The sequence below is a fragment of the Oncorhynchus masou genome, chromosome 12 (genome assembly GCF_036934945.1).
Source record: "Oncorhynchus masou masou isolate Uvic2021 chromosome 12, UVic_Omas_1.1, whole genome shotgun sequence".
In the NCBI taxonomy this organism is placed as follows: Eukaryota; Metazoa; Chordata; class Actinopteri; order Salmoniformes; family Salmonidae; genus Oncorhynchus; species Oncorhynchus masou.
The window spans coordinates 16,206,615-16,233,524 of NC_088223.1; the positions used below are offsets into that span (position 1 = coordinate 16,206,615).

The 26,910-nt window shown below is 41.6% G+C and overlaps 2 protein-coding genes across 3 annotated transcripts in view; both read left to right on the forward strand.

Annotated features, from left to right (window-relative positions):
- The window catches only part of LOC135549588 (endoplasmic reticulum membrane sensor NFE2L1-like), a 41,925-nt gene extending 31,173 nt beyond the window's left edge, over positions 1-10,752 (forward strand). The window contains exons 4-5 of the mRNA XM_064979683.1: positions 5,365-5,845; positions 8,019-10,752. Coding sequence (XP_064835755.1) covers positions 5,365-5,845; positions 8,019-8,800 — 1,263 coding nt within the window. The 3' untranslated portion in view covers positions 8,801-10,752. The remainder of the gene's footprint in view (positions 1-5,364; positions 5,846-8,018) is intronic.
- A 2,426-nt stretch (positions 10,753-13,178) lies between these two features.
- LOC135549589 (chromobox protein homolog 3-like) lies at positions 13,179-22,125 on the forward strand. Of its 2 annotated transcripts, none has more exons than XM_064979686.1 (5): positions 13,179-13,322; positions 20,253-20,401; positions 20,667-20,835; positions 20,968-21,062; positions 21,348-22,125. In XM_064979686.1, the coding sequence occupies exons 2-5, from the start codon at positions 20,259-20,261 to the stop codon at positions 21,472-21,474; spliced, it is 534 nt and encodes a 177-aa protein (XP_064835758.1). In that variant the 5' UTR covers positions 13,179-13,322; positions 20,253-20,258; the 3' UTR covers positions 21,475-22,125. The 2 variants fall into 2 exon arrangements, with proteins under 2 accessions (XP_064835758.1, XP_064835756.1); XM_064979684.1 differs by having other exon boundaries at positions 13,218-13,322; positions 20,223-20,401.
- The last annotated feature ends 4,785 nt before the right edge of the window (positions 22,126-26,910 follow it).

Consider the following 26,910-nt stretch of genomic DNA (forward strand, 5'->3'; position numbering starts at 1 on the left):
AGACGCTTTTGTCCAAAGCGACTTACAAGTCGGCTGGGGCCACTACTTTTACATATGGGTGGCCCTAGCGGGAATCGAACCCACGACGCTTGGCGTTGCAAGCGCCATGCTCTACCGACTGAGCCACACAGGACCCCCTAGGGATGTTTTTTTTGCATTGTATGCATCTCAATCCACCGTTGGCGTGCTTCCCCATCTGCAGTGAAAGTGGCAGAGCTGGAGCCGGGTTTGTCAGACCATGAGACATTCTGAAAATTGGTCTGCTCGTGAAAACATCTGGAGCATCTGAAAGGTTTGACCTATAAACCCTCACGAACATGATGGTGTTCTCTGTTTTGCTCATCCACCAGTGTCACGGTACTTGTCTGAAGGTAACCAGTACCGGTTTAAAAAAACGGAAGTATTAAGGTAGTTTTGTGCCTACCCAGAAAAAGGGGTTAAATATGTGTAAAAATATATATTAATATACGTACACACACAGTTGAAGTCGGAAGTTTACATACACTTAGGTTGGACTCATTAAAACGTGTTTTTCAACCACTCCACAAATTTCTTGTCCTTTACCGACTTCCCAAAACTATAGTTTATTGACATCTACTTTGTCCATGACCCAAGTCATTTTTCCAACAGTTGTTTACAGACAGATTATTTCATTTATCATTCACTGTATCACAATTCCAGTGGGTCAGAAGTTTACATACACTAAGTTGACTGTGCCTTTAAACAGCTTGGAAAATTCCAGAAAATTATGTCATGGCTTTAGAAGCTTCTGCCACTTTATATAATGTTTTCATACCCTACATTACTCATCTCATATGTATATACTGTACTCTATACCATCTACTGCATCTTGCCTATGCCATTCGAGCATCACTGATTCATATATTTTTATGTACATATTCATATTCATTCCTTTACACTTGCGTGTGTATAAGGTAGTTGTTGTGAAATTGTTAGGTTATATTACTTGTTAGATATTACTGCATGGTCGGAACTAGAAGCACAGGCATTTCGCTACACTCGCATTACCATCTGTAGTAACAATAGTAGGCAAGTATAAACCCCATAGGACCACGCAGCCGTCATACTGCTCAGGAAGAAGGCGCAAACTGTCTCCTAGAGATTAACATACTTTGGTGGGAAAAGTGCAAATCAATCCCAGAACAACAGCGAAGGACCTTGTGAAGTTGCTGGAGGAAATGGGTACAAAAGTATCTATATCCACAGTAAAACGAATCCTATATCGACATAACCTGCAGCTCAGCAAGGGAGAAGCCACTGCTCCAAAACCGCCATAGAAAAAACAAGACTACGGTTTGCAACTGCACATGGGGACAAAGATCATACTTTTTGGAGAAATGTCCTCTGGTCTGAGGAGAAAAAAAATAGAACTGTTTGGAGGAAAAAGGGGGATGCTTGCAAACTGAAGAACACCATCCCAAACGTGAAGCCCGGGGGTGGCAGCATCATGTTGTGGGGGTGCTTTGCTGCAGGAGGGACTGGTGCACTTCACAAAATAGATGCATTATGAGGATGGAAAATTCTGTAAATATATTGAAGCAACATCTCAAGACATCAGTTAAAGCTTGGTCACAAATGGGTCTTACAAATGGACAATGACCCCAAGTATACTTTCAAAGTTGTGGCAAAATGGCTTAAGGACAACAAAGTCAAGGTATTGGAGTGGCCATCACAAAGCTCTGACCTCAATCCCATAGAAAATTTGTGGGCAGAACTGAAAAAGCATGTGTGGGCCAGGAGACCTACATACCTGACTCAGTTACACCAGTTCTGTTTTAGGAATGGGCCAAAATTCACCCAAATTATCTTGTGGAAGGCTACCTGAAACGTTTGACTCAAGTTAAACAATTTAAAGACAATGCTACCAAATACTAATTGAGTGTATGTAAACTTCTGACCCACTGGGAATGTGATGAAATAAATAAAAGCTGAAATAAATCACTCTCAACTATTATTCTGACATTTCATTTTCTTAAAATAAAGTGGTGATCCTAACTGACCTAAGACAAGGACTTTTTACTAGGATTAAATGTCAGGAATTGTGAGAAACTGAGTTTAAATGTATTTGGCTAAGGTGTACGTAAACTTCCGACTTCAACTGTGTTTTGTGTATATATATTACACACACACACGTACGTGTATTTATGCAGTACCAGTCAAAAGTTTGTACGCACCTACTCATTCAAGGGTTTTTATTTATTTTTAATATTTTGTACATTGTAGGATAATAGTGACATCTCAACTGAAATAACACATGGAATTATGTAGTAACCCAAAGTGTTAAACACATCCAAATATATTTTATTTTAGATTCTTCAAAGTAGCCAACATTTGCCTTGATGACAGCTTTGCGTACTCTTGGCATTCTCTCAACCAGCTTCACTTGGATTGCTTTTCCAACATATGCTGAGCACTTGTTGTCTGCTTTTCCTTCACTCTACGGTCCAAACCATCTCAATTGGGTTGAGGTCAGGTCATCTGATGCAGCACTCCATCACTCTCCTTCTTGTCCAAATAGCCCTTACACAGCCTGGGGGTGTGTCGTGTCATTGTCCTGTTGAAAAACAAATTATAGTCCCACTAAGCGCAAACCAGATGGGATGGTGTATCGCTGCAGAATGCTGTGGTAGCCATGCTGGTTAAGTGTGCCTTGAATTTAAATAAATCAGCGACAATGCCACCAGCAAAGCACCATCACACCACTTCCTCCATGCTTCACGGAGGGAACCATACATGCAGAGATCTGTTGACCTACTATGCCTTTCACAAAGATACAGTGGGTGGAACCAAAAATCTCAAAGGACAGATTTCCACCTGTCTAATGTCCATTGCTTGTGTTTCTTGGCCCAAGCGAGTGTCTTTTTTTTTATTGGTGTCCTTTAGTAGTGGTTTCTTGGCAGCAAATCGACCATTGAAGGCCTGATTCACACAGTCTCCTCTGAATAGTTGATGTTGATGCGTCTGTTAATTGAACTCTGAAGCATTTATTTGGGCTGCAATTTCTGAGGCTGGTAAGTCTAATGAACTTATCCTCGGCAGCAGAGGTAACTCTGGGTCTTCATTTCCTGTGGTGGTCTTCATGAGAGCCAGTTTAATCATATCGCTTGATGGTTTTTGCGACTGGACTTGAAGAAACTTTCAAGGTTCTTGAAATGTTCTGGATTGACTGACATTCATGTCTTTTTAAATTAATGATGGACTGTTGTTTCTCTTTGCTTATTTGAGCTCCTCTTGCCATAATATGGACTTGGTCTTTTACCAAATAGGTCTGTCTTCTGTATACCACCCCTACCTTGTCACAACACAACTGATTAGCTCAAACACAATAATAAGGGAAGAAATTCCACAAAATAACTTATGTGCAAAGCTGTCATCAAGGCAAAGGGAGGCTACTTTGAAGAATCTCTATTTTGATTTCTTTAACGCTATTAGGTTACTATACAATTCCATGTGTTATTTCATAGTTTTGATGTCTTCACTATTACTCTATAATGTCAAAAATAGTCAAAATAAAAAAGACTTGATTTAGTAGGTGTGTTCAGACTTGTGACCGGTACTGTATATAAACTCAGGAAGTATATATATTTCCTGAGTTGTTTTGTTGTATCTCCTAGATATAGGACAGATAATTCAACCTTGTTTCTGTTTGCAGTGTGTGTTATTCTATTTGTTTCTTTGGGCTTTGGTCATACCATTACGACTATCTTAAAACAATTCCAGATGTCACATTAGCACCCCCCCCCCCAACGTCTTAGACTCTAAGGAATTAAGCACAATCCATACAGAATTTTTTTTTTTTTTATCTACTCCAACTATAAAAAATATTGGCAGATATGTTATCGGTTAATATTCCACTCTAAAATCAGAATAGGTATCGGATCCAAAAAATATGGGTCGGACTCTAGACGAGATTGCACGTTGAGGGCCCCTCAGACCCTCCTTTCCACGTTTCCGCCAGTGGTTCTAATTCAGCCCACGTTGGAGGTGGTGTGCAGCTAGGGCTTACCATTGAGTCTTGTGGCTCCCCATTGGCCCAGGCAGCCTTGGTTCGCAGAGATCATTCGCCTTTTAGGCAGGGATCTGTGGAAACTCCTGTTGTCCTTGGCACACGAGCAGGTTCGGCAATTGAGGCCAGAGATTTGGTTTCCCATTGGTTTGGCCCCTGAGAGGGCTGATCTGATGGTTAGAGGTTTACCTCTAAAAGTTATTTCTACCATTGTCTGCAAGGGCTGTATGTGTAGAAGTGGAAAGCGTTTGAGCTCTCGTCCCAATATAAAGGACTTTTCAGTGCTCTGTGAGGGACATAATTATGTTCCTACAGGAGCTTTTCAAGCATTCTCCACTTAGACCGCTGCGCCACTCGGGAGCCCAAGGCACGGCATCTCAGTGCAAGAGGCGTCACTGCGGTCCCTGGTTCGCATCCAGGCTGGATCACATCCGGCCGTGATTGGGAGTCCCATAGGGCGGCATACAATTGGACCAGCGTTAAAAAATGTCATGTAAAAGCGGTCTCAGCATGTCATGTGGGAATTGACGGAACCACAGCAGGGGCTCATCCCCTGGTGGTGCATTTTGTGAAAGGTGTACGTCATCTTAGACCGGTCTCTAAACCTTGGCAATGGTTTTGGAGGCACTGTGTGAGGCCCCCTTTTGGAGGCTCTGGAGTCAGTGGATCACCATACACTTTTGGGTGGATTTATTGCTTGGCTGTTACTGCTCCCTGTATATAGTCACTGCTCTCAATATTATCACTATTACTACTGTTCCCTAAAGGAGGGAAACAAGGCACAACACCTATTTGTCTCCGTACCGCCTGTTCCTGGGCACGGTGAAGAGCGGTATTAAATCAAAGGAATGATTCTGAACCTCACGCTTATCACCTGTGGAAGGCCGGGCCTCCAGCGAGGTCTGATTTTTATTGGCCTTGTCAGGTGGATCTACAGTCCCTTCAACTGAAGTCGTGAGATTCCCCCATAGTATGTTGTACCTAATTTTCCTCCTTCAGGGAACTGTAGTTATAGTCATTACTGTTTCATACCCAAATATGTTAGGTTTTACCTAGGAGTTGCTGTGATTTACCTGGGAGTTGCTGTGATTTACCTGGGAGTTGCTGTGATTTACCTGGGAGTTGCTGTGATTTACCTGGGAGTTGCTGTGATTTACCTGGGAGTTGCTGTGATTTACCTGGGAGCTGCTGTGATTTACCTGGGACCTGCTGTGATTTACCTGGGAGATGGTGTGACTTACCTGTGTAATACTGTGTTCTGCTCTTTGTATTTCAGGCCCGTCAGGGTGTGTATGTCTGCGCTTTTATAATATGTGTGTGTGTGTTGTATTATTCAGGATTTAGACCCACTGGTTCCTCAGCAGCTGTCTGACCTCGACGCCGACATCTCCAGCGCCATCAGCCAGGACGTCAGTCTCCGTGATGCCATGGTAACAGGTTCCACCTATGATATGATCCCACCAAGGGGTGGAGTCAGGACCCTGGTCGCCCGGCAACCAAGAGGGCCCCTTTTCCAACTAGAGTCCACAAACTCCTCTGACTCGTCACCAGGGACGACCACGGGGCTGGCCGCACTACCGTTCATCACGGTGGTCAACGGAACGAGTAACGGGACGTTGTCCCATGGTGCACTAGGTGGCTGTCTGGATGAGGCAGTGTTTGACCAGATCAACCTACTGGGGCTGGAGGGCTGCCTGGACAATATGGATGCCCAGCTGCTGGGGAATCCACAGGGCATCGACCCTCTGGTCCTGGAGGACCTTGACTCAGACTCCGGCCTCTCTCTGGAGAGCAGCTCTCGAGGGCCGACTTCCCCAGGTGAGTTGGAAGACTTCTGGAGCTGCTTTAGAAAGGTGCAATGTTCAGACAGGGGACATGATGATCCTCTGATTTGGAAGAGAAGGAATCTCCTCAACCTTAGCCTATAGATTACACACATACATTACCAGTCAAAAGTTTGGACTCATACCAGGGTTTTTCTTTATTTTTACTATTTTCTACATTGTAGAATAATAGTGTAGAAATTAAACTGTGAAATAACACATGTGGAATCATGTAGTAACCAAAAAAGTGTTAAACAAATTCAAATATATTTTAGATTCCTCAAAGTAGCCACCCTTTGCCTTGATATGACAGCTTTGCACATTCTAGGCATTTTCTCAAACAGCTTCATGAGGTAGTCACCTGGAATGCATTTCAATTAACAGGTGTGCCTTGTTCACAGTTAATTTGTGGAATTTCTTTCCTCAATGTGTTTGAGCCAATCAGTTGTGTTGTGACAAGGTAGAGGTGGTATACAGAAGATGGCCCTATTTGGTAAAAGACCAAGTCCATATTATGGCAAATAAGCTCAAATAAGCAAAGAGAAATTACAGTCCGTCATTAATTTAAGACATGAAGGTCAGTCAATCTGGAAAATTTCAAGAACTGAAAGTTTCTTCAAGCGCAGTTGTAAAATCCATCAAGCGCTATGATGAAACTGGCTCTCATGAGGACCGCCACAGGAAATGAAGACCCTGAGTTACCTCTGCTGCAGAGGATAAGTTCATTAGAGTTACCAGCCTCAGAAATTGCAGCCAAAAATAAATGCTTCAGAGTTCAAGTAACAAACATCTCAACATAAACTGTTCAGAGGAGACTGCGTAAATCAGGCCTTCATGGTCGAAATGCTGCAAAGAAACCACTACTAAAGGACACAATAAGAAGAAGAGACTTGCTTGGGCCAAGAAATATGAGCGATGGACACTTAGACAGGTGGAAATTTGTGCTTTTGGTCTGAGTCCAAATTTGAGATTTTTGGTTCCAACCGCAGTGTTTTTGTGAGACGCAGAATAGCTGAACAGATGATGGCTCCCGAGTGGCGCAGCGGTCTAATGCGGTGCATCTCAGTACTAGAGGCATCACTACAGACCCTGGTTCGATTCCAGGCTGTATCACAACTGGCCGTGATTGGCAGTCCCATAGGACGGCACACAATTGGCCCAGCATTATCAGGTTTAGGGTTTGGCCGGGGTAAGCCTCCATTGTAAATAAGAATTTGTTCTTTCCTGACTTGCCAAGTTAAATAAAGATTTAAACTAAAATATTTGCATGTGTAGTTCCCACAGTGAAGCATGGAGGATGAGGTGTGGGGTTGCTTTGCTGGTGGCGCTGTTGCTGATTTATTTAGAATTCAAGGCACACTTAACTAGCATGGCCTCCACAGCATTCTACAGTGATACGCCATCCCATCTGGTTTGCACTTAGTCCCGCTATCATTTGTTTTTCAACAGGACAATGACCCAAACATGCCTCCTAGCTGTCTATGGGATATTTGACCAATAAGGGAGAGATGGAGTACTGTATAAGATGACCTAGCCTACAAAATCACCCTACCTCAACCAAATTGAGATGGTTTGGGAGGAGTTGGACCGCAGAGTGAAGGAAAAGCAGCCAACAAGTGCTCAGCATATGTGGGAACTCCTTCAAGACTGTTGGAAAAATATTCCAGGTGGAGCTGGATGAGAGAATGCCAAGCGTGTGAAGAACTGCTATCAAGGTTCCTTCAATTTTCACCTAAAATGACACCCAAATCTAATTGCCTGTAGCTCAGGACCTGAAGCAAGGATATGTGTATTCTTGATTCATTTGAAAGGAAAAGCAGCCAACAAGTGTTCCGCATATGTGGGTACTCCTTCAAGACTGTTGGAAGAGCTAGTTGAGAGAATGCCAAGGGTGTGCAAAGCTGTCATCAAGACAAATGGTAGCCACATTGAAGAATGTCATATTTTGATTTGTTTTACACTTTTTTTGGTTACTACATGATTCCTTATGTGTTATTTCATAGTTTGTCTTCACTATTATTCTACAATGTAGAAAATAGTGTCAACTTTTGACTGGTACTGTATATCTGCAGCATTCTCAACATTGCACACTTCTGAATAGCTAGTTGAGCATACTACATCTCCATTCTAAAGTAGCTTACATATTCCTATGTACATTTGACTCCCAGGTGCATCGGAGGTGTCGTCAGCGTCTTCCAGTTCGTTCTGTGAGGACGAGGGCGGAGCTACGGGCTACAGCAGCGAGGCGGACTCCCTCCCCTCCAAGGACATTGCCGACTACGACACAACATGGTCACCTGTGGACCTCAGTGAGAGTGTGTGGCACGACCACAGCTACTCCACCCCAGCCTTCTCCCACCCATCAGCCACCACATTCCCCCACAAAACCATCAAACAGGAGCCTTTCAGTGACGAAGACGATGACCGGGAGGATTACGAAGATCAAGAGCTTAGCCGCGACGAACTCCGCGCCCGGGCGTTACAAGTCCCGCTCTCGGCAACGGAGATCGTCAGCATGCCTGTGGAGGAATTCCTGGAACTGCTGGAGGGGCGTGGCCTATCTGCAGCCCAGGTCACCCTCCTGAGGGATATCCGGAGGCGAGGGAAGAACAAGCTGGCGGCACAAAACTGCCGTAAGCGCAAGCTGGATGCCATCACAGGGCTCCAGGAGGAGGTGGAGAGTCTGCAGGCCCAGAGGAACCGGCTGCTCAGGGAGAGGCAGCACACGGCCAAGGCTCTGGGAGCTGCAGGCCATCGCATGGAGCACCTCTCCAGGGATGTCCTTTCCAGGCTGAGGGACGACTCCGGAAGACCCCTGACCCCAGAGAGATACACCCTGCAGTGTGGGGCCAATGGGAGGGTGGTGGTGCAGCAGATCAGGCGACCTGGTGTTGCCTCAACGACAGCTGGAGGTAAAACGGACAAGAGGAAGAAGGAGAAGAAGCCTTGATGCTGGGACTTGAAGTTAAGGATGTGCTATTGTTTTCTCTGAACTTATGGGCCAGATTCTGGTCATGTGACTGTTTCCGGATATTTCTCTTCCTTCTTGTCTGGACTCTGACCTTGGGAGCCTAAAAGGACAGAAACGCAGAAAAAATGTAAACCCAAAAACGTGCATGTAAATACAAATGTTACAACGTGTGATGGAGATTTTTTTTCTGGAAAAAGTAACGTAGCTCAAACACTGGACTCTAATGGTTTCTTGCTATATAAATGAAAGGGTTTTATCATTTTAAAGCAGTTCTTATACTGGAGAATTATAATATTTCCGACTAAAATAAATTATAGGCTAGTTAAAAAGAAAGGGAATTTCAATTATATAGCTTAAAGGCTTAATGCAGACCTTTTTTTCATATCAAATCATTTCTGCGTGACAAAGTACCTTACTGTAATAGTTTTCCATTAAAATGCTGGCAAGAATTTTGCTTGGACTGTCTGGGTGTGGTCTGAGTGGGGGGGGGGAACTGAACTAGCTGTTATTAGCAGAGCGGTTTGGGAACTCAATATGTTGGTCTTAACTAATTTAACACCTGGTGATATCACCAGGCAAGTTGAAACTCCACCCATGCAAAACCTGCTGATGTAGAAGGTCCTGTGGAGATTTTCAACCAGCATCTATGAGAAAATAACACTGATCACATTTTTTCACCCTTTTATAGTGTTGTTTCATCAGCTGTTGTACAATATGATACACAACACAGAAAAAACAGTGTTGACTGCACTGGGCCTTTAACCTCAACTGAAAATTGATAGTAGTTTTTTGGCATCTATTGATAAAGATTTCTAACGTTCTGAAAAGTTCTAAAGACCAATGTTCCTCCATAGATCCTAGTTCTGGAGTTTTAAGTTTAAATTCTTTCAAAACTGAATCTAACTGGTGATATGTTAGACATGTCATTTGAAATATGACATTTGAGACATTACATGTAAAAAATAAAGTGATGCATAGATGTACATATTGCTTTATGTATGATCACTCTTTATACGTTTTTATTCCATTTGTATTTTTAAGCACTGTATGTTTCCTCCCTCTGATATTTTGAAACAGGGCTTTGAGTTTGATGGTTTTCATTCTACCTCACAACTACAATGGATTTATATGGATGGTTTGGGCTGATTTTGGGAGGCCATTTTTTTTATTCCATGGGGAGATGGTTTGTTGGGGAACACAAGTGCACTCAAGTCACTGCAAATGCTTCACTGTAGGTCAAGGTTGGTGATACAACTGACCTAACCCTCCTTAACTTCTTGAAACAATGCCTTCACCCACTGTTGTGTTCCGAAGTAAAGTGTGTGTGTGTGTGTGTGTGTGTGTGTGTGTGTGTGTGTGTGTGTGTGTGTGTGTGTGTGTGTGTGTGTGTGTATTATTGGAGAAATGCTCACAGAGATTGAAGAAAATGTGTACTGAGAGATAAAACCAGAAAAAAGTATACTGTGCAGAGTTATACAAGAAAGTCAGAGGAAGGCTGTATATTACCTACATCAAGCAAGTGAAAACGTGGTCTTTATTTCAATAAATATTGAACATTTTCTTTATGTCTCAGAAGTTAGTTTTGCCTTGGACAAAACCAATCCGATTCCCAGGTTGAACAGATCTATTCATTTTCTAATTGTATTTTTTTTATTTTTTGGCACTTTTTTTTTTATTTTTGTGTGTTTTCTGATTGCCATGTGTGTTTGAGTAAATGAGGCTGAATTAATTTTTACAAATCCATTAGTTTTTTTTCTTCTTGTTTTATATATAAACACGGCTTTGCTCGACTGGGATTGATTTGTGTTAAAGCTGTACAGAGCAGGATGTTAAACTGAGTTATGTGACTTATCTCCTTTTTCTAAGAGCACTAATGATGTTCTTGGTGATATGGTTCTTTCCTAAGAAAAACAATTAAATGTTTAACAAAACGAAGTTGTCCATCTTTGGTCTGAACACTTCTATGTGGAATCCTATCGACAGCATATTTAGCCCACCTCAAGACTCACTCTCAATATACACACATGCTACTCTACTGGAGCAGGGCCTGGTTTCGTGGTTCTATTGAAGAACTTAACCTTAAAGGAAAACTGCACCCAAAAACTATCTTTTGGTATTTGGTTCATTACTCCAATGCTGACATGGTCCCAAAATGTTTTGCTTGTCAGCAATCAAGTTTAAAAGATATGTAACTTTCAAAATATAGAAATCAACTCTGTATGATACATATTGCATCATATGATGGAAATGCATCATACAGGGATGATTTTGAAAGTTACAAACACTACATGATAAAGTACGTGGACAATTTACTCGTCAAAAGTCTCATTCCAAAATCATGGGCAATCTTGGGGACCTCTTTACCACTTTATCAGCCTCCACTCTTCTGGGAATGCTTTCCAGTAGATGTTGGAACATTGATTCCACTCAACCACAGTCAGCGTTTCAATTCCTCCCAAAGGTGTTCAATGGGATTGAGGTCAGGGCTCTGTGCAGGCCAGTCAAGTTCTTCCACACAGATCTCGACAAACCACTTCTGTACAGACCTCGCTTTGTGCACGGGGGCATTTTCATGCTGAAACAAGAAAGGGCCTTACCAAGACTGTTGCCACAAAGTTGGAAGCAGAATCGTCTAGAATGTCATTGAATGCTGTTGCGTTAAGATTTCCCTTCACTGGAACTAAGGGCCCTAACCTTAGAAAACAGCCCCAGACCATTATTCCACCTCCAATAAACTTTACAGTTGGCACTTCCATATTGGCAGGTAGCGTTCTTCTGGCATCCGCCAAACCCAGATTCGTCCGTCAGACTGCCAGATGGTGAAAAGTGATTTATCACTCCACAGAACACGTTTCACTGCTCCAGAGTCCAATGGCGGTGAGCTTTACACCACTCCAGTCGACACGTGCCATTGCGCTTGGTGGTCTTAGGCTTGTGTGCGGCTGCTCGGCCCTGGAAACCCATTAAACTTCCAACTAACATTTCTTGTGTTGACGTTGCTACCAGCGGCAGTTTGGAACTCGGTAGTGAGTGTTGCAACCGAGGACAGACAATTTTTACACACTATGCACTTCAGCACTTGGCGGTCCCATTCTGTAAGCTTCTGTGGCCTACTCTTTTTAATTTAACCTTATTTAACTAGGCAAGTCAGTGAAGAACAAATCCTTTTTTTACAATGACGGCTTACCCCGGCCAAACCCAGCCCAGACGACTCTGGGCCAATTGTGCGCCTCCCTATGGGACTCCTGATCACGGTTGGTTGTGATACAGCCTGGAATCGAACCAGGGTCTGTAGTGACGCCTCTAGCACTGAGATGCACTGCCTTAGACCGCTGCACCACTCTGGAAATTTGACAAACTGACTTGTTGGAAAGGTGGTATCCAATGACGGTGCCACATTGAAAGTCACTGAGCTCTTCAGTAAGACCATTCTACTGCCAAATGTTAGTCTATGGTGATTTCATGGCTGAATGCTTGATTTTATACACCTGTCAGCAACGGTGTGGCTATATATACTTTTGTGTATATATACATTTCAATCAGAAAGTATTTAGGTCCCTTCCCTTTTTCCACATTTTGTTATGTTACAGCCTTATTTTAAAATTGAGTAAAAATAATTAATGAAATCCATCTACACACACCCCATAATGGCAAAGCGAAAAACAGGTTTTTAGAAGAAAAAAATAAATAACTTAAGTATAAGTATTCATACCCTTTGCTATGAAACTTGAAATTGAGCTCAGGTGTATCCTGTTTCCATTGATCATCCTTGAGATGTTTCTTCAATTTGATTGGGGTATTGTGTGTATGACTAAATATTATTTTTATTTACTCGATTTACTAAATTTTAGATTTTTTTTTCCAATGTATATATTTAACTAGTAAGGCTGTATTGTAACAAAATGTGGAAATGATAAAGGGGTCTGAATACTTTCTGAAAGCACTGTAGTGTAGTTTGAAAACTTGATTGCTGACAAGTAAAACGTTTTGGGACTATGTCAACAATGGAGTAATGAAATGAATACCAAAAGTTTTTTTAAGATGCTTTTGGGAAACCAGGTCCAGAACAAATTGTATTGTTGTGAAATTGTTAGATATTACTTGTTAGATATTACTGCATTGTTGGAGCTAGAAACCCAAGCATTTCGCTACACAATAACATCTGCTAAACATGTGTATGTGATTAATAACATTTGATTGATTTAGATTATTTGACTTAAAGATTAAACGATTACGTTGTATCGCATTACGTTTCCCGAGGGTGCATTTTACATACTGTGGTTTTAAAGCTCCTTTCTGGGGTTTGGATTCATCCATGAACATTTATTTTGAAACCACATAAGGAAGTTTAGTTACCCTTGCGGCACCCGTAGAAAAGGGAGGTTTATTTTTGGCGCGCGCGCAGCAGCATCTTATATTCTGCACCGCACGCGGGTAAGGACGAAGCCGCTTGTTCTTTTTCCGTCGTACATTCTGCATCAGCTTTTTCTTGATTTTCAAGGTGAGTCCCTCAAGATCCAACGTCAAATGATTGTGTAAATTATAGGCTGTACACTTATAATTGATGTGATGCATATGTGTCTTCTTTATTTTTGCTTTAGCGCACGGTCATGCTAGCCACCAGTAGCCAACTTGCTACAGTTTAGCTAGCTACACTGACAAAGTGATTCCATTGTGTTTGCTAGGAAGCTTATGTAACTTGTTAGCTAGCTGCCATTTTAGGAAAGGAAGGTTTAATTCTCACTGACCAATCAACCAGGTAACTTAGTGTAACTATATTCACGTTGCAGGTTTTGGGCCTTGCAATCACCATTTGTCCGGCCTTTGTTAACCTAACGTCTGATAAGCCCCTGGAAGCTTGTAGGGAACATGGATACATTCCACTTAACTAGCAATCTACCACAACTGGATAACAAACGTTTATTTAGCTAGCGAATGTTGGCACACTACCTAGTTGGCTAAGCTCCCGCCGGTTGTTTCGTATCAAATCAAATTTCGTCACATGCGCTGGTGTCGAATTACGGTTAAATTCTTGCTTACGAGCCCTTCCCTACAATGCAAAATCGGAATGGTAACACGAGGAATAAAATACAATAATATATTATTGTATATACAGGGGTACCAGATCAATGTGCAGAGGTACTAGGTTGAGGTGTGTGTGTATATATGTGAAGGCATGGTAAAGTAACTAGGCATCTGGATAGATCGTAATGAGTAAATTTAAGAGTTTAGACAATAGCTACAATATGGCTTAGAAAGTAACGTTTATTTTCTAGTGAAAGTTAGTTTAACATCCATATTAAATTGAGTAGCTACTTAACTTTGCTAGCAAAATCAATACAGGCATCAGACTAGGCCTGTAAAAATGGCTTTGGGGGAGGGGGGCTCAACGGATTGTGCATAACGTTAATTTCTGTGCGCTTGAGCGTCTATAGTTTCATATAGCTAGCAAACGTTAGCGATAATAAAATGACAACCTGTGCGCCCTTTGTTTAGCTAATAGTTAGTTTGTTAGCGAGGATATTGGTGAAGTGCAAGGCGCACGAGCTCTGTGATTCCCTCCACTTTCAGCATTTTGATCGAACGATCTCATGTTGCTTGGCAACTACCGACTTGAAGAGACCGTGTTCAAAGCTCAATAAGGAGGATAACAGAACGATGGGAAATGCAATATTTGGGACAGAGGTATTTTTAAAAAAGTAACTGTCCAGTGTTTCCAGATTTCTATGAAATATTACCAGTAATTATTTGCGGTACGAGTGAAGTTGTTTTTTTCTCCAAAATATGGTAATTACGTAACCATGTTAAGAAGCAGCTTTTCTGTGTTGGAATGGTTTGTGAGTACCCCGACAGCATAGTGTGGACCGGTACTGGTCATTTAAAATATTAATGTAAGTGCACAGCTTATTGGACATCCTCTGGTGAAATGGCAAACATTTTTTAAACGTTTTAGGTAGTTTTTCTCAAATTTATGCACGTTTGGTTGGGGGGAGGGTCAATATGTAGGCCAGTAAAAGTTTGGGCACCTACTCAAGGGTTCTTAATTTATACTATGTTCTATATTGTAGAGTAATAGTGAAGACGTCAACTAAGAAATTACACATACGGAAACATGTAGTAACAAAGTGTTAAACAAATAAATATAGTTGAGATTATGTAGCCACCTTTTGGTCTTGACCGCTTTGCACAGACTTGGAATTCTCTCAACCAGCTTTAAAGAAACGTGTTAATCCCACCATAGTGTCCGATTTCAAAAAGGCTTTACTGCGAAAGCACACCATATGATTGTTAGGTCAGCACCTAGTCACAGAAAAACACAATTTTTCCAGCCAAAGACCGGAGTCACAAAAAGCAGAAATAGAGAGAATTAATCACCAACCTTTGATCTTCAGATGACACTCATAGGACTTCATGTTACACAATGTATGTTTTGTTCGTGAAGTTCATATTTGTATCCAAAAGTCTGTTTACATTGGCGTGTTATGTTCAGTAATGTTTTGCTACCAAAACATCCAGTGATGTTGCAGAGCTACATCAATTTAAAGAAATATGCATCATAAATGTTGATAAATGTTATACATGGAATTAAATATATACTTCTCAATGCAACCGCCGTGTCATATTTCAAAAAATCTTTACGGAAAAAGCACACCGTGCAATGTTGTGAAGTCAACAGAAGTCAGAAATAGCATTATAAATATTCACTTACCTTTGCTCAGAATGCACTCCCAGGAATCCCAGTTCCACAGTAAATGTTTTTGTTCAATAAAGTCCATTTTATGTCCAAATACCTCCCTTTTGTTTGCGTGTTTAGTTCAAATCCAAGTTCATGAGGCACGAGCACTAGGTCCAGACTAAGTCAAAAAAGTTCTGTTACAGTTCGTAGAAACATGTCAAACAATCTTTAGGATGTTTTTAACATATCTTCAATAATGTTTAAGTCGGAGAATTCCTTTGGAAATGCAATGGAAAGCAACGAACTCGCACAGGTGCGCGAGAGACTGAGCTCGTGGAATAAAATATAAAACATGCATTACCTTTGACAAGCTGCTTTGTTGGCACTCCAATATGTCCCATAACCATCACAATTGCTCCTTTTTTTTAGATTAATTCCGTCCATGTATACCCAAAATGTCCATTTATAAAGCACGTTTGATCAGGGGGAAAAAACAGCTTGAACAAAACACACACCGTCACTATAAAACGTTTCAAAAGTTGCCTATAAACTTTGCCAAAATATTTCAAACTACTTTTGTAATACAACTTTAAGTATTTTTAAACGTTAATAATCAATCAAATTGTAGACAGGGCAATCTGTATTCAATAGAGCAAGTAAACAAACCATGCACCTTTTTTCATCTTGCGTAACTCAACAGTGTAACGTTGTTCCAGGATGTGCTTCTTCTTCATTGCACCAATGATTAACTTCAACCAGATTCCAAAGACTGGTGACATGCCGTGGAAGTCGTAGGAACTGTAAAATGGTCGCTATCAAATATCCCTTGGCAAAGACAACTAAGGGAACGGTCAGAGGCAAAACAACAACAAAAAATCTGACCAGTTATTCCTCGGGGTTTTGCCTGCTACATAAGTTCTGTTATAGTCACAGGCATGATTAAAACCGTTTTAGAAACTTCAGAGTTTTCTATCCACACCTGCTAATCATACACATATATATTACTGGCATGAGTAACAGGAAGTTGAAATTGTGCACGCTATTTATCCAAAAGTGAAAATGCTGCCCCCTAACCCTAAGAAGTTATTCACCTCTCGTGACTCCCAAACCCGCATGCAGGGGTGTAATCATCGCCTGAAACTAATTAGCATAACGCAGCGAACATAAATATCCCTAGAAAATATTCATATTCATGAAAATCACAAATGAAATATATTGAGACACAGCTTAGCCTTCTGTTAACCTCTTGAAACTCTGGGGGCGCAATTTCATTTTTGGATGAAAAACGTTCCCGTTTTAAACAAGATATTTTGTCACAAAAAGATGCTCGACACTGCATATAATTGATAGCTTTGGAATGAAAACACTCTGAATTTTCCAGAACTACAAAGATATTGTCTGTGGGTGCCCTAGAACGGGAGCTACAGGCAAAACCAAGATGAAACGGCAACCAGGAAACCAGCAGGATTTGAGGCTCCGTTTTCCATTGTCTCCTTATATGGCTGTGAATGCGAGAGGAATGAGCCTGCCCTTTCTGTCGTTTCCCCAAGGTGTCTGCAGCATTGTGACGTATTTGTAGGCATATCATTGGAAGATTGACCATAAGAGACTACATTTTCCAGGTGTCCGCCCGGTGTCCTCTGTCAAAATTGGTGCGTCTTTTTCAGCTGCTGGTATTTTTCCATGCGATTCTGAGGGGAAAGCAGGCTTCCACGAACTGCATATCAATGAAGAGATATGTGAAAAAACACCTTGAGGATTGATTCTAAACAACGTTTGCCATGTTTCGGTCAATATTATGGAGTTAATTCAGAAAAAGTTTGACGTTTTGGTGACTGAATTTTTGGTTTGCATGGTCAACTCGTGGCAGTGGTGACTTTCCTGTCTCATTTGACCCTTCACATTAGTCATCAGAAAAAGTTCTATTGACTGTTGACATCTAGTGGAAGGCGTAGGAAGTGAAAACTCATCCATATCTCGCTGTAATTTCAATGAGAGCTTGGTTGAAAATCTGCCACCCCCAGAAAAAATACAAACAGGAAGTGCCTGCAATATGAGTTCTGTTATACTCACAGACATCATTCAAACAGTTTTAGAAACGTCAATGTTTTCTATCCAATACTAATAATAGTATGCATATATTATCAACTGAGACTGAGGAGCTGGCCGTTTACAATGGGCCCCTTTTCATCCAAGCTACTCAATACTGCCCCTACAGCCATAAAAAGTTAAGTTCCTTGCTCAGACCATATGAAACCTGGTGGTTCCTTTTAACATGAATCTTCAATATTCCCTGGTAAGAAGTTTTAGGTTATTATAGGACTATTTCTCTATACCATTTGTATTTCATATACCTTTGACTATTGGATGTTCTTATAGGCACTTTAGTATTGCGAGTGTAAGAGTATAGCTTCCGTCCCTTCGCCCCTACCTGGGCTCGAACCAGGAGCACATCGACAGCCACCATCGAAGCATTGGTACCCATCGCTCCACAAAAGCCATGGGCCTTGCAGAGCAAGGGGAACAACTACTCCAAGTCTCAGAGCGAGTGAAGTTTGAAACGCTATTAGCGCGCACCCTACTAAAGAGCTAGCCTTTTCACATCGGTTACACCAGCCTAATCCCGAGAGTTGATAGGCTTGAAGTCATAGACGATGCTTGAAGCATTCCGAAGAGCTGCTGGCAAACGCACGAAAGTGCTGTTTGAATGAATGTTTACGAGCCTGCTGCTGCCATATCTAATCAGACTTAATTATAACACACAGAAATACGAGCCATAGGTCATTAATATGGTCAAATACGGAAACTATCATTTCGAAAATAAACCGTTTATTCTTTCAGTGAAATTACGAAACTGTTCCGTATTTTATCCAACGGGTGGCATTCATAAGTCTAGATATTCCTGTTACATTGCACAACCTTCAATGTTCTGTCATAATTGCATAAAAGTCTGGCAAATTAGTTCCCAACGAGCCACAATTTCCCTAGTTTAATATTGCCTGCAACATGAATTTCTTAAATATGCATGATTAAAAATATATACTTCTGTGTTTTGATTTTAAGGCGTTTATGGTTAGGTACATTCGTGCAACGATTATGCTTTTTTTCGCAAATGCGCTTGTTAAATCACTAGTTTGGCGAATTAGGCTGTGATTCAATGATAAATGAACAGGCACCGCATCGATTACATGCAATGCAGGATAAAACTAGTAATGTCATCAACCATGTGTAGTTAACTAGTGATTATGTTAAGATTGTTTTTTATAAGATTAATGCTAGCTAGCACTTTACCTTGACTCCTTGCTGCACTCGCATAACAGGTAGTCAGCCTGCCACGCAGTCTCCTCGTGGAGTGCAATGTAATCGGCCATGATCGGTGTCAAAAGTCGATCCCCGATTGTTATGAATAATTCATCGGCCATTCCGATCAATCGGTCAACCTCTAATACAAAGAGCCCTATTTGGTTGAAGACCAAGTCCATATTTTGTCAAGAACTGCTAAAATAAGCAAAGAAACAGGGTTGTAAAAAAACACCAAAATAAATCACGCGGTACAGAGGAACTCTGCCTAGAAGGCCAGCATCCCGCAGTCACCTCTGCACTGTTGATGTTGAGACTGGTATCTTGCGGGTACTATTTAATGAAGCTGCCAGTTGAGGACTTGTGGGGCATCTGTTTCTCAAACTAGACACTAATGTACTTGTCCCTTTGCTCAGTTGTGCACCGGGGCCTCAAACTCTTTCTATTCTGGTTTGAGCACGTATGCACTGTTCTGTGAAGGGTGTAGTGCACTGCGTTGTATGAGATCTTCAATTTCTTGCATTGAATAACCTTAATTTCTCAGAACAAGAATAGACTGACGAGTTTCAGAAGAAAGACCTTTGTTTCTGGCCATTTTGAGCCTGTAATCGAACTCACAAACGCTGATGCTCCAGACACTCAACTCGTTTAAAGAAGGACAGTTTTATTGCTTCTTTAATCAGACAACAGTTTTCAGCTGAGCTAACATAATTGCAAAGGGGTTTTCTAATGATCAATTAGCCTTTTTTAAATTATTAACTTGGGTTCGGTAACGCAACATGCCATTGGAACACAGGAGTGATGGTTGCTGACAATGGGCCTCTGTATGCCTATGTACATATTCCATTAAAAAATCTGCCGTTTCCAGCTACAATAGTCATTTACAACATTAACGGTGTCTATACTGTATTTCTGATCAATCTTTTTTTAGTGGACAAAAAATGTGATTTCTTTCAAAAACATGGACATTTCTACATGACCCCAAACTTTTGAACGTAGTGTATTATCCAGTTGGATAAACACTCAACAGCCGACACACTCTTGCCTCATTTTGTATCACATTCCTATGATAAACAGTTTTAACTCAGAGGTTTTCACTGGCCAGTTTGTGCGTACAGCAAACTACAAGTGTTTTAATTATTGTATTGATATTCTGGACCAGGGTGTCCCAAACTCAGTCCTGGGGGTGGCCCCTGAGTGCACATTTTGGTTTTTGCTCCAACACTACACAGCTGACTAAAATAAAAGCTTGAATGAGTTGGCTATTTGAATCAGCTGTGTAGTGCTAGAGGGAAAAACAAAGCATGCATGGGGACGGACGGACGAGGGTTGAGTTTAGGAAACCCTGTTCTGGACAATAACCTGTGTAAACATTGTGTCAGGTGGTCTCATGTTATTAAAACCCAAATTCGTCTCTTTAAAAAGATGAAAACCTCCTCCCCTCTTGTTTCGCAGCCTAACATGGGTAAAAAGCAGAATGGCAAAGGGAAGAAGGAGGTGCTGGAGGCGGAGCCGCCAGAGGAGTATGTTGTGGAGAAGGTGATGGACCAGCGCATCGTCAATGGGAAGGTGGAATTTTTCCTCAAGTGGAAAGGATTTACAGAGTGAGTGCACAGTTCCGGGGACCCAGGTCTGGAAGTGCTTCTGTGATATGGGGTCATGCTTGTCTGTGGCATGCTTATCTTGCAGAACCTAGCTTGTTTAAATAATCTGAGTTGTGAATTGAACTTGACTGCCATTTTAGTTACAGGTATAGCTCACTTGAAAAATGTTAATACTCTGCTGCATTTCTAGAGCATGTGTTACTCTTCTTACCAGCATGCTGATGGTCATTTGTAGAAATATCCACTAACTACTCTTTCCTTTCAGAGCGGATAACACTTGGGAGCCAGAGGATAACCTGGACTGTCCCGAGCTGATCTCGGCCTTCCTGGAAGCCCAGAAGAATGTGGTAGAAAAGCCTGACTCCAACAAGAGGAAGTCCTCAACAGATGAGCCAGAGACTGAGGAAAACAAAGCCAAGAAGAAGAAGGATGTGGTGAGTGTTTAAAATCATTGTAGGGGGGTGTTGTCAGCTAGTCTGTGTGCAATGGTTATTGTATCAGTATGTTCCGATTTGCCAGATAGGTTGCATGGAAGCTGTAGTTTATTTGTGTACTGTGTGTTTCAGAGTGACAAGCCACGGGGCTTTGCCAGGAGCCTGGACCCAGAGAGGATCATCGGTGCAACTGACAGTAGTGGAGAACTTATGTTCTTGATGAAGTGGTGAGTCTCATTGTAAAACAACCTCCTAGCTTGTGCTGTTCCTCTTTAATATCAACCCCTTTTCAGTGTTGCACAGCCCAAGCCATTCCCCATGTAATTTATCTTCCCTGTTTATAACAATATTCACCTTCTACAATAACTGCCTTTGGGAACTTCACATTCTATTTAGATCATGTGCCCCTGTACTTCATTATGCTGAATAGTGCTACTAGCTGAATAGTTCAACCTTATTATTCTGCTCAGTAGCCACTAGTAAAGACCAACCACTGTCCCTTGGCTCTTCAGGAAAGACTCGGACGAGGCAGACCTTGTCCCGGCCCGGGAGGCCAACACTCGCTGCCCTCAGGTGGTCATCTCCTTCTACGAGGAGAGGCTGACCTGGCACTCCTGTCCTGAGGATGAGGCGCAGTAGCACCCCTTCCTTGCCCAGCTGATGTCCCCTGTGGGCCCCCTGACCTTGACCTCTCCATCTTGTCCCTGATCCTGTCTCTCAGGACTATTCTCCGTGTCTCTTCTCTCGCCCCTCTGTATTTTTTTTTTTTTTTTTTTTTTTGACTTTTACAATATGTTTAGCCATAGTGTTTAGTGCAGAGCAGTCAGGTGAAAGCCTGTGCTTTGGTACATATTTTAGTGATAGGACAACATTGTTTACTGGGAAAGGGACTGAGGAGGATGTGGAGAAATGGGTAGGATGTGGAAATAAGGGGATGGGTGATTTGTCTCTTTTCATGGACCTATTCCTCATCCGAAACTGTCAGGGACTAGTTCCTCAGTCGATATATAGTTGTTTGAAAATTAACACCGTGGATCATATGAAATGTTGATTTATTTCTCCCCCACCCATATAATCACTTGTCAGACATGTATTTTCAAGGTGGTGCATGGCTGTTCTGTTCACTGTCTTGCCCCCTCTTCTCCCTCCCATGAAACTAGTCCCCCCCCCCCCCCCCCATGGTTGCATACTTGAATCCCTTGAACAGTATGTCTTTTGCTGTATATTCACTTTGTAAATATTTTTTCAAGAAGCTGTTCAATAAAGGTTTATATGCTTCATTTTACCACCCCCTCTGCCTGGGCTGAGTTTTGTTACAAAGCAATGACCTAATACTAGTGTAGTTGTAACTGTAATGGCTCATGACTAGTAAACAGACTACAACTCTGCCAGTAGATAATTGTTCTGGGGTTAAAGTTCTGTCAATGTGCTAGATTTCCATTCTGATTCTGGAGAAGTTTTTGAAATCGGTGTAGATCAGCAATATAAGTTTCCAGAGGGAAGCTAGGAGGCTGGTTTTTACATACTCTTAGGTTGGAGTCAAACTCTCCACTAAAATTCACAATTCCAGTGGGTCAGAAGTTAACATGCACTCAGTTGACTGTGCCTTTTAAACGGCTTGGAAAGTTCCAGAAAATGATGTCATGGCTTTAGAAGCTTCCGATAGGCTAATTAACATTGAGTCCATTTGAGGTGTACCTGTGAATGTATTTTGAGGCCTACCTTCAAACTCAGTGCCCCTTTGCGTGACATGGAAAACCAAAATAAATCAGCCAAGACCTTGGGGGGGTGGGGGGGGGTGTAGACCACAAGTCTGGTTCATTCTTGGGAGCAATTTCCAGATGCCTGAAGGTACCACGTTCATCTGTACAAACAATAGTACTAAAGTATAAACACCATGGGACCACACATCTGTCATACCGCTCCAGAAGGAGAAGCCTTCTGTATCCTAGAGATGAATGTACTTTGGTGCGAAAAGTACAAATCAATCCTAGAACGACAGCAAAGGACCTGAAGATGCTGGAGGAAACGGGTACAAAAATATATCCACAGTAAAACGAGTCTTATACTGACAACATGAAAGGCTGCTCAGCAAGGAAGAAGCCACTGCTCCAAAAGCATTAAAAAATCCAGACTACTGCATATGGGGACAAATATTGTACTTTTTGGTTAAATGTCCTCTGGTCTGATGAAACAAAAATAGAACTGTTTGGTCATAATGACCATTATGTTTGGAGGAAAGGGGGAGGCTTGCAAGCCGAATAACACCATCCCAACCATGAAGTACGGGGGTGGCAGCATCATGTTGTGGGGGTCATTTGCTGCAGGAGGGACTGGTGCACTTCACAAAATGGATGGCATTGGAGAAAAATTGTGGATATATTGAAGCAACATCTGAAGACATCAGTCAGGAAGTTAAAGCTTGGTCGCAAATGGGTCTTTCAAATGGACAGCGACCCCAAGCATACTTCCAAAGATGTGGCAAAATGGCTTAAGGACAACAAAGTCAAGGTATTGGAGTGGCCATCACAAAGCCCTGACCTCAACCCTATAGAAAATTTGTCAGCAAGGAGGCCTACAAACCTGACTCAGTTACACCAGCTCTGTCAGGAGGAATGGGCCAAAATTCAGCTTGTGCAAGACTCCCTGAAATGTTTGACCCAAGTTAAACAATTTAAAGGCAATACACTCAATTAGTATTTGGTAGCATGTAAACTTCTGACCCACTGGGAATGTGAAAGAAATCAAATCTGAAATAAATAATTCTCTCATTTTATTCTGACATTTCACATTCTTAAAATAGTGATTTTACCTGATCTAAAACAAGGAATTTTTACTAGGATTAAATGTCAGGAATTGTGAAAAACTGAGTTGAAATGGATTTGGCTAAGGTGTATGTAAACTTCCGGACTTTAACTGAAAATATATATATTTAGCCCTATTGGGGCGAGAGAAATTTCACTGGCGGAGTTAAGGAAATGATCACAAATCACATCTGTAATTTTAATCCTGTCCGACTGCCATGTCAGTAATTTTTAATTGGCAGTAAGCTTATTATCCCAGTCCTTAATAACATGTTTTTCGGCAAACTCCCAGGTCCTCTGATAATACTTATCCGTGCAAATGACAGAACAACCTTTCCAGTGCCATACATTTCTTTGAAAAGAGAAAACTGTTGATATTGTGCCAACGACTTGATAAATTGCCAAATACTGTCATTTAATTGTCTGCACAGGTTACAGTTCATGGGTCTTGTTGATTTGCATTATTTTGACTTTCTCCAAACTGACAGCCAATGTTATGCTCTCCCTAGACATTTTAAATATCTTCACGCCTGGAAGAGCCTCCAGGCTTCCGTCATAACAGTCCATTTTGAGTGAGGGGGAACAAAAAAAAATATTTGCGCAGTTTGGTAAAACTAACCCCGGCCAAATAGTCCACTGGGAAAACGGGCATGCTTGGGTAATAAATACATAACCAAACTTTGTGCGAATAGGGCTTTAGGCCAATACAGACAGGCGTGTGTCTGTTCTACAAAATTATTTGTCATTTTCTGTTATGCTGTGTGCACTGAACTGACATGCATTACTGAGATATGGTTAAAGAAGAGTGTTTTGAGTACTAATGTTAACCTTTCTGGTTATAACCTTTTTCGGCAAGATGGATCTTCCAAAGATGGGGGAGTGGCCATCTTTACCAAGGATCACCTTCAGTGCTCGATTGTCTCCAAATCTGTCCCCAAACTATTTGATTTGCTGGTTTTAAGCATTAAACTTTCAAATAGCTCTTTGACCGTTTCTGGGTGCCAACGTCCTCCATCAGCACCGGCCTGTACCCTACCTGCCCTAAACTCTCTCCAGGCCCCTTACACTAAGTATGAATTTAGCCTGCTAGGTGACCTAAACTGGGAAATGCTTAGGTTAAACCACCTGACCAGGTCCTAAAACAATGGGACTCCCTAAATCTTTCTCAGATTATTACCAACCCCACAAGGCATGACTCCAAACACCCAGAAAAGGCCTCTTTGTTATCCTCACATATAATCCTTATACAGTTGAAGTCGGAAGTTTACATACACCTTAGCCAAATACATTTAAACTCAGTTTTTCACAATTCCTGACATTTAATCCTAGTAAAACTTCCCTGTCTTAGGTCAGTTAGGATCACCACTTTATTTTAAGAATATGAAATGTCAGAATAATAGTAGAGAGAATGATTTATTTCAGCTTTTATTTCTTTCATCACATTCCCAGTGGGTCAGAAGTTTTCATGCACTCAAAAAGTACGATCTTTGTCCCCATGTGCAGTAGGAAACCGTAATCTGGATTTTTTTTATGGCGCTTTTGGAGCAGTGGCTTCTTCCTTGCTGAGCAGCCTTTCAGGTTATGTTAATATAGGACTTGTTTAACTGTGGATATAGATACTTTTGTACCTGTTTCCTCCAGCATCTTCAGGTCCTTTGCTGTCATTCTGGGATTGATTTGTACTTTTCACACCAAAGTACGTTCATCTCCAGGACACAGAAGGCTTCTCCTTCCGGAGTGGTATGACGGCTGGGTGGTCCCATGGTGTTTGCACTTGCGTACTATTGTTTGTACAGATGAACGTGGTTTGGAAATTGCTCCCAAGGATGAACCAGACTGAATTGTGATACAGTGACTTAAAGGTGAAATAATCGGTCTGTAAACAATTGTTTGGAAATGTATTTGTGTCATGCACAAAGTAGATGTCCTAACCGACTTGCCAAAACTATAGTTTGTTAACAAGAAATTTGTGGAGTGGTTGAAAAACGAGTTTTAATGACAGAAGTGTATGTAAACTTCAGACTTCAACTGTTAGTATCAGTCTGGTGTTTTCTGTAATGAACGTGGTTTGGAAATTGCTCCCAAGGATGAACCAGACTTGTGGAGGTCTACAAAAAAAATTCTGAGGTCTTGGCTGATTTCTTTTGATTTTCCCATGATGTCAAGCAAAGAGGCAGTGAGTTTGAAGGTTGGCCTTGAAATACATCCACAGGTACACATCAGATTGACTCAAATGATGTCAAATAGCCTGTCAGAAGCTTCTAAAGCCATGACATCATTTTCTGGAATTTTCCAAGCTGTTTAAAGGCACAGTCAACTTAGTGTATGTAAACTTCTGACCCACTGGAATTGTGATACAGTGAATGATAAGTTAAATAATCTGTCTGTAAACAATTGTTGAAACATGACTTGTGTCATGCACAAAGTAGATGTCCTAACCGACTTGCCAAAACTATGGTTTGTAACAAGAAATTTGTGGAGTGGTTGAAAAACGAGTTTTAATGACTTCAACCTAAGTGTATGTAAACTTACAACTTCAATTGTTAGTATCAATCTGGTGTTTTCTGTAATGACCTCACTGATCATTGTTTTACAGCCTGTATTCGTATTGGCTGCACAGTGAAACGACCTGTCCTGATTTGTCATAGTCGCTCGCTAAAAAACTTGAATGAGCATGTCTTCATGAACTGGCCTCTGTAAAATGGTTGAATAAGCTTGATCCCCCCCCTGTCGAAGACGCTTGTAACTTCTTTTTTGATATTTTCAGTGGTATTGTTAACCCGCCCCCATAAAGAAAATGAGAATTAAAAACAGATTCGACCGCGATCTTGCAGAGTTACTCCACCTCAATAATTGCATTTGGCGAAAGGCTCAGCACACGCATACTCAGGCAGACTGGCTCTCGTTTAGGCAAATGAGAAATAAGTGCACTCAGGCTATCCGGAGGGCCAAATTGGTTACTTTAAGCAGCAGTTCTCTCTCTGTGGGTCCAAACCCAAGAAGTTCTGGAAAACGTTTAAAGACCTGGAGATGAAATCCTCCTCACAGCTGCTCATGTCCCTTAATGTTGATGTGGTTGTTACTGACAAGAAGCACATGGCTGAGCTCTTTAATCACTTCATTAAGTCAGGACTCCTATTTGACTCAGCCATGCCTCCTTACCCATCCAACATTTCCTCATCTCTCACCCCTCTAATGCAACTATCCCCAATGCTTCTCCCTCTTTTTTCCCTGCCCCGCTACAAAGTTTCTCCCTGCAGACAGTCACTGA

Coding starts and splice junctions, on each gene's coding strand:
- LOC135549589 (XM_064979684.1), top strand. CDS start 20,223: ATGAAAACCTCCTCCCCTCTTGTTTCGCAGCCTAACATGGGTAAAAAG. Junction 20,402..20,666: donor AAGTGGAAAGGATTTACAGA/GTGAGTGCACAG, acceptor CTTTCCTTTCAG/AGCGGATAACACTTGGGAGC. Junction 20,836..20,967: donor CCAAGAAGAAGAAGGATGTG/GTGAGTGTTTAA, acceptor TGTGTGTTTCAG/AGTGACAAGCCACGGGGCTT.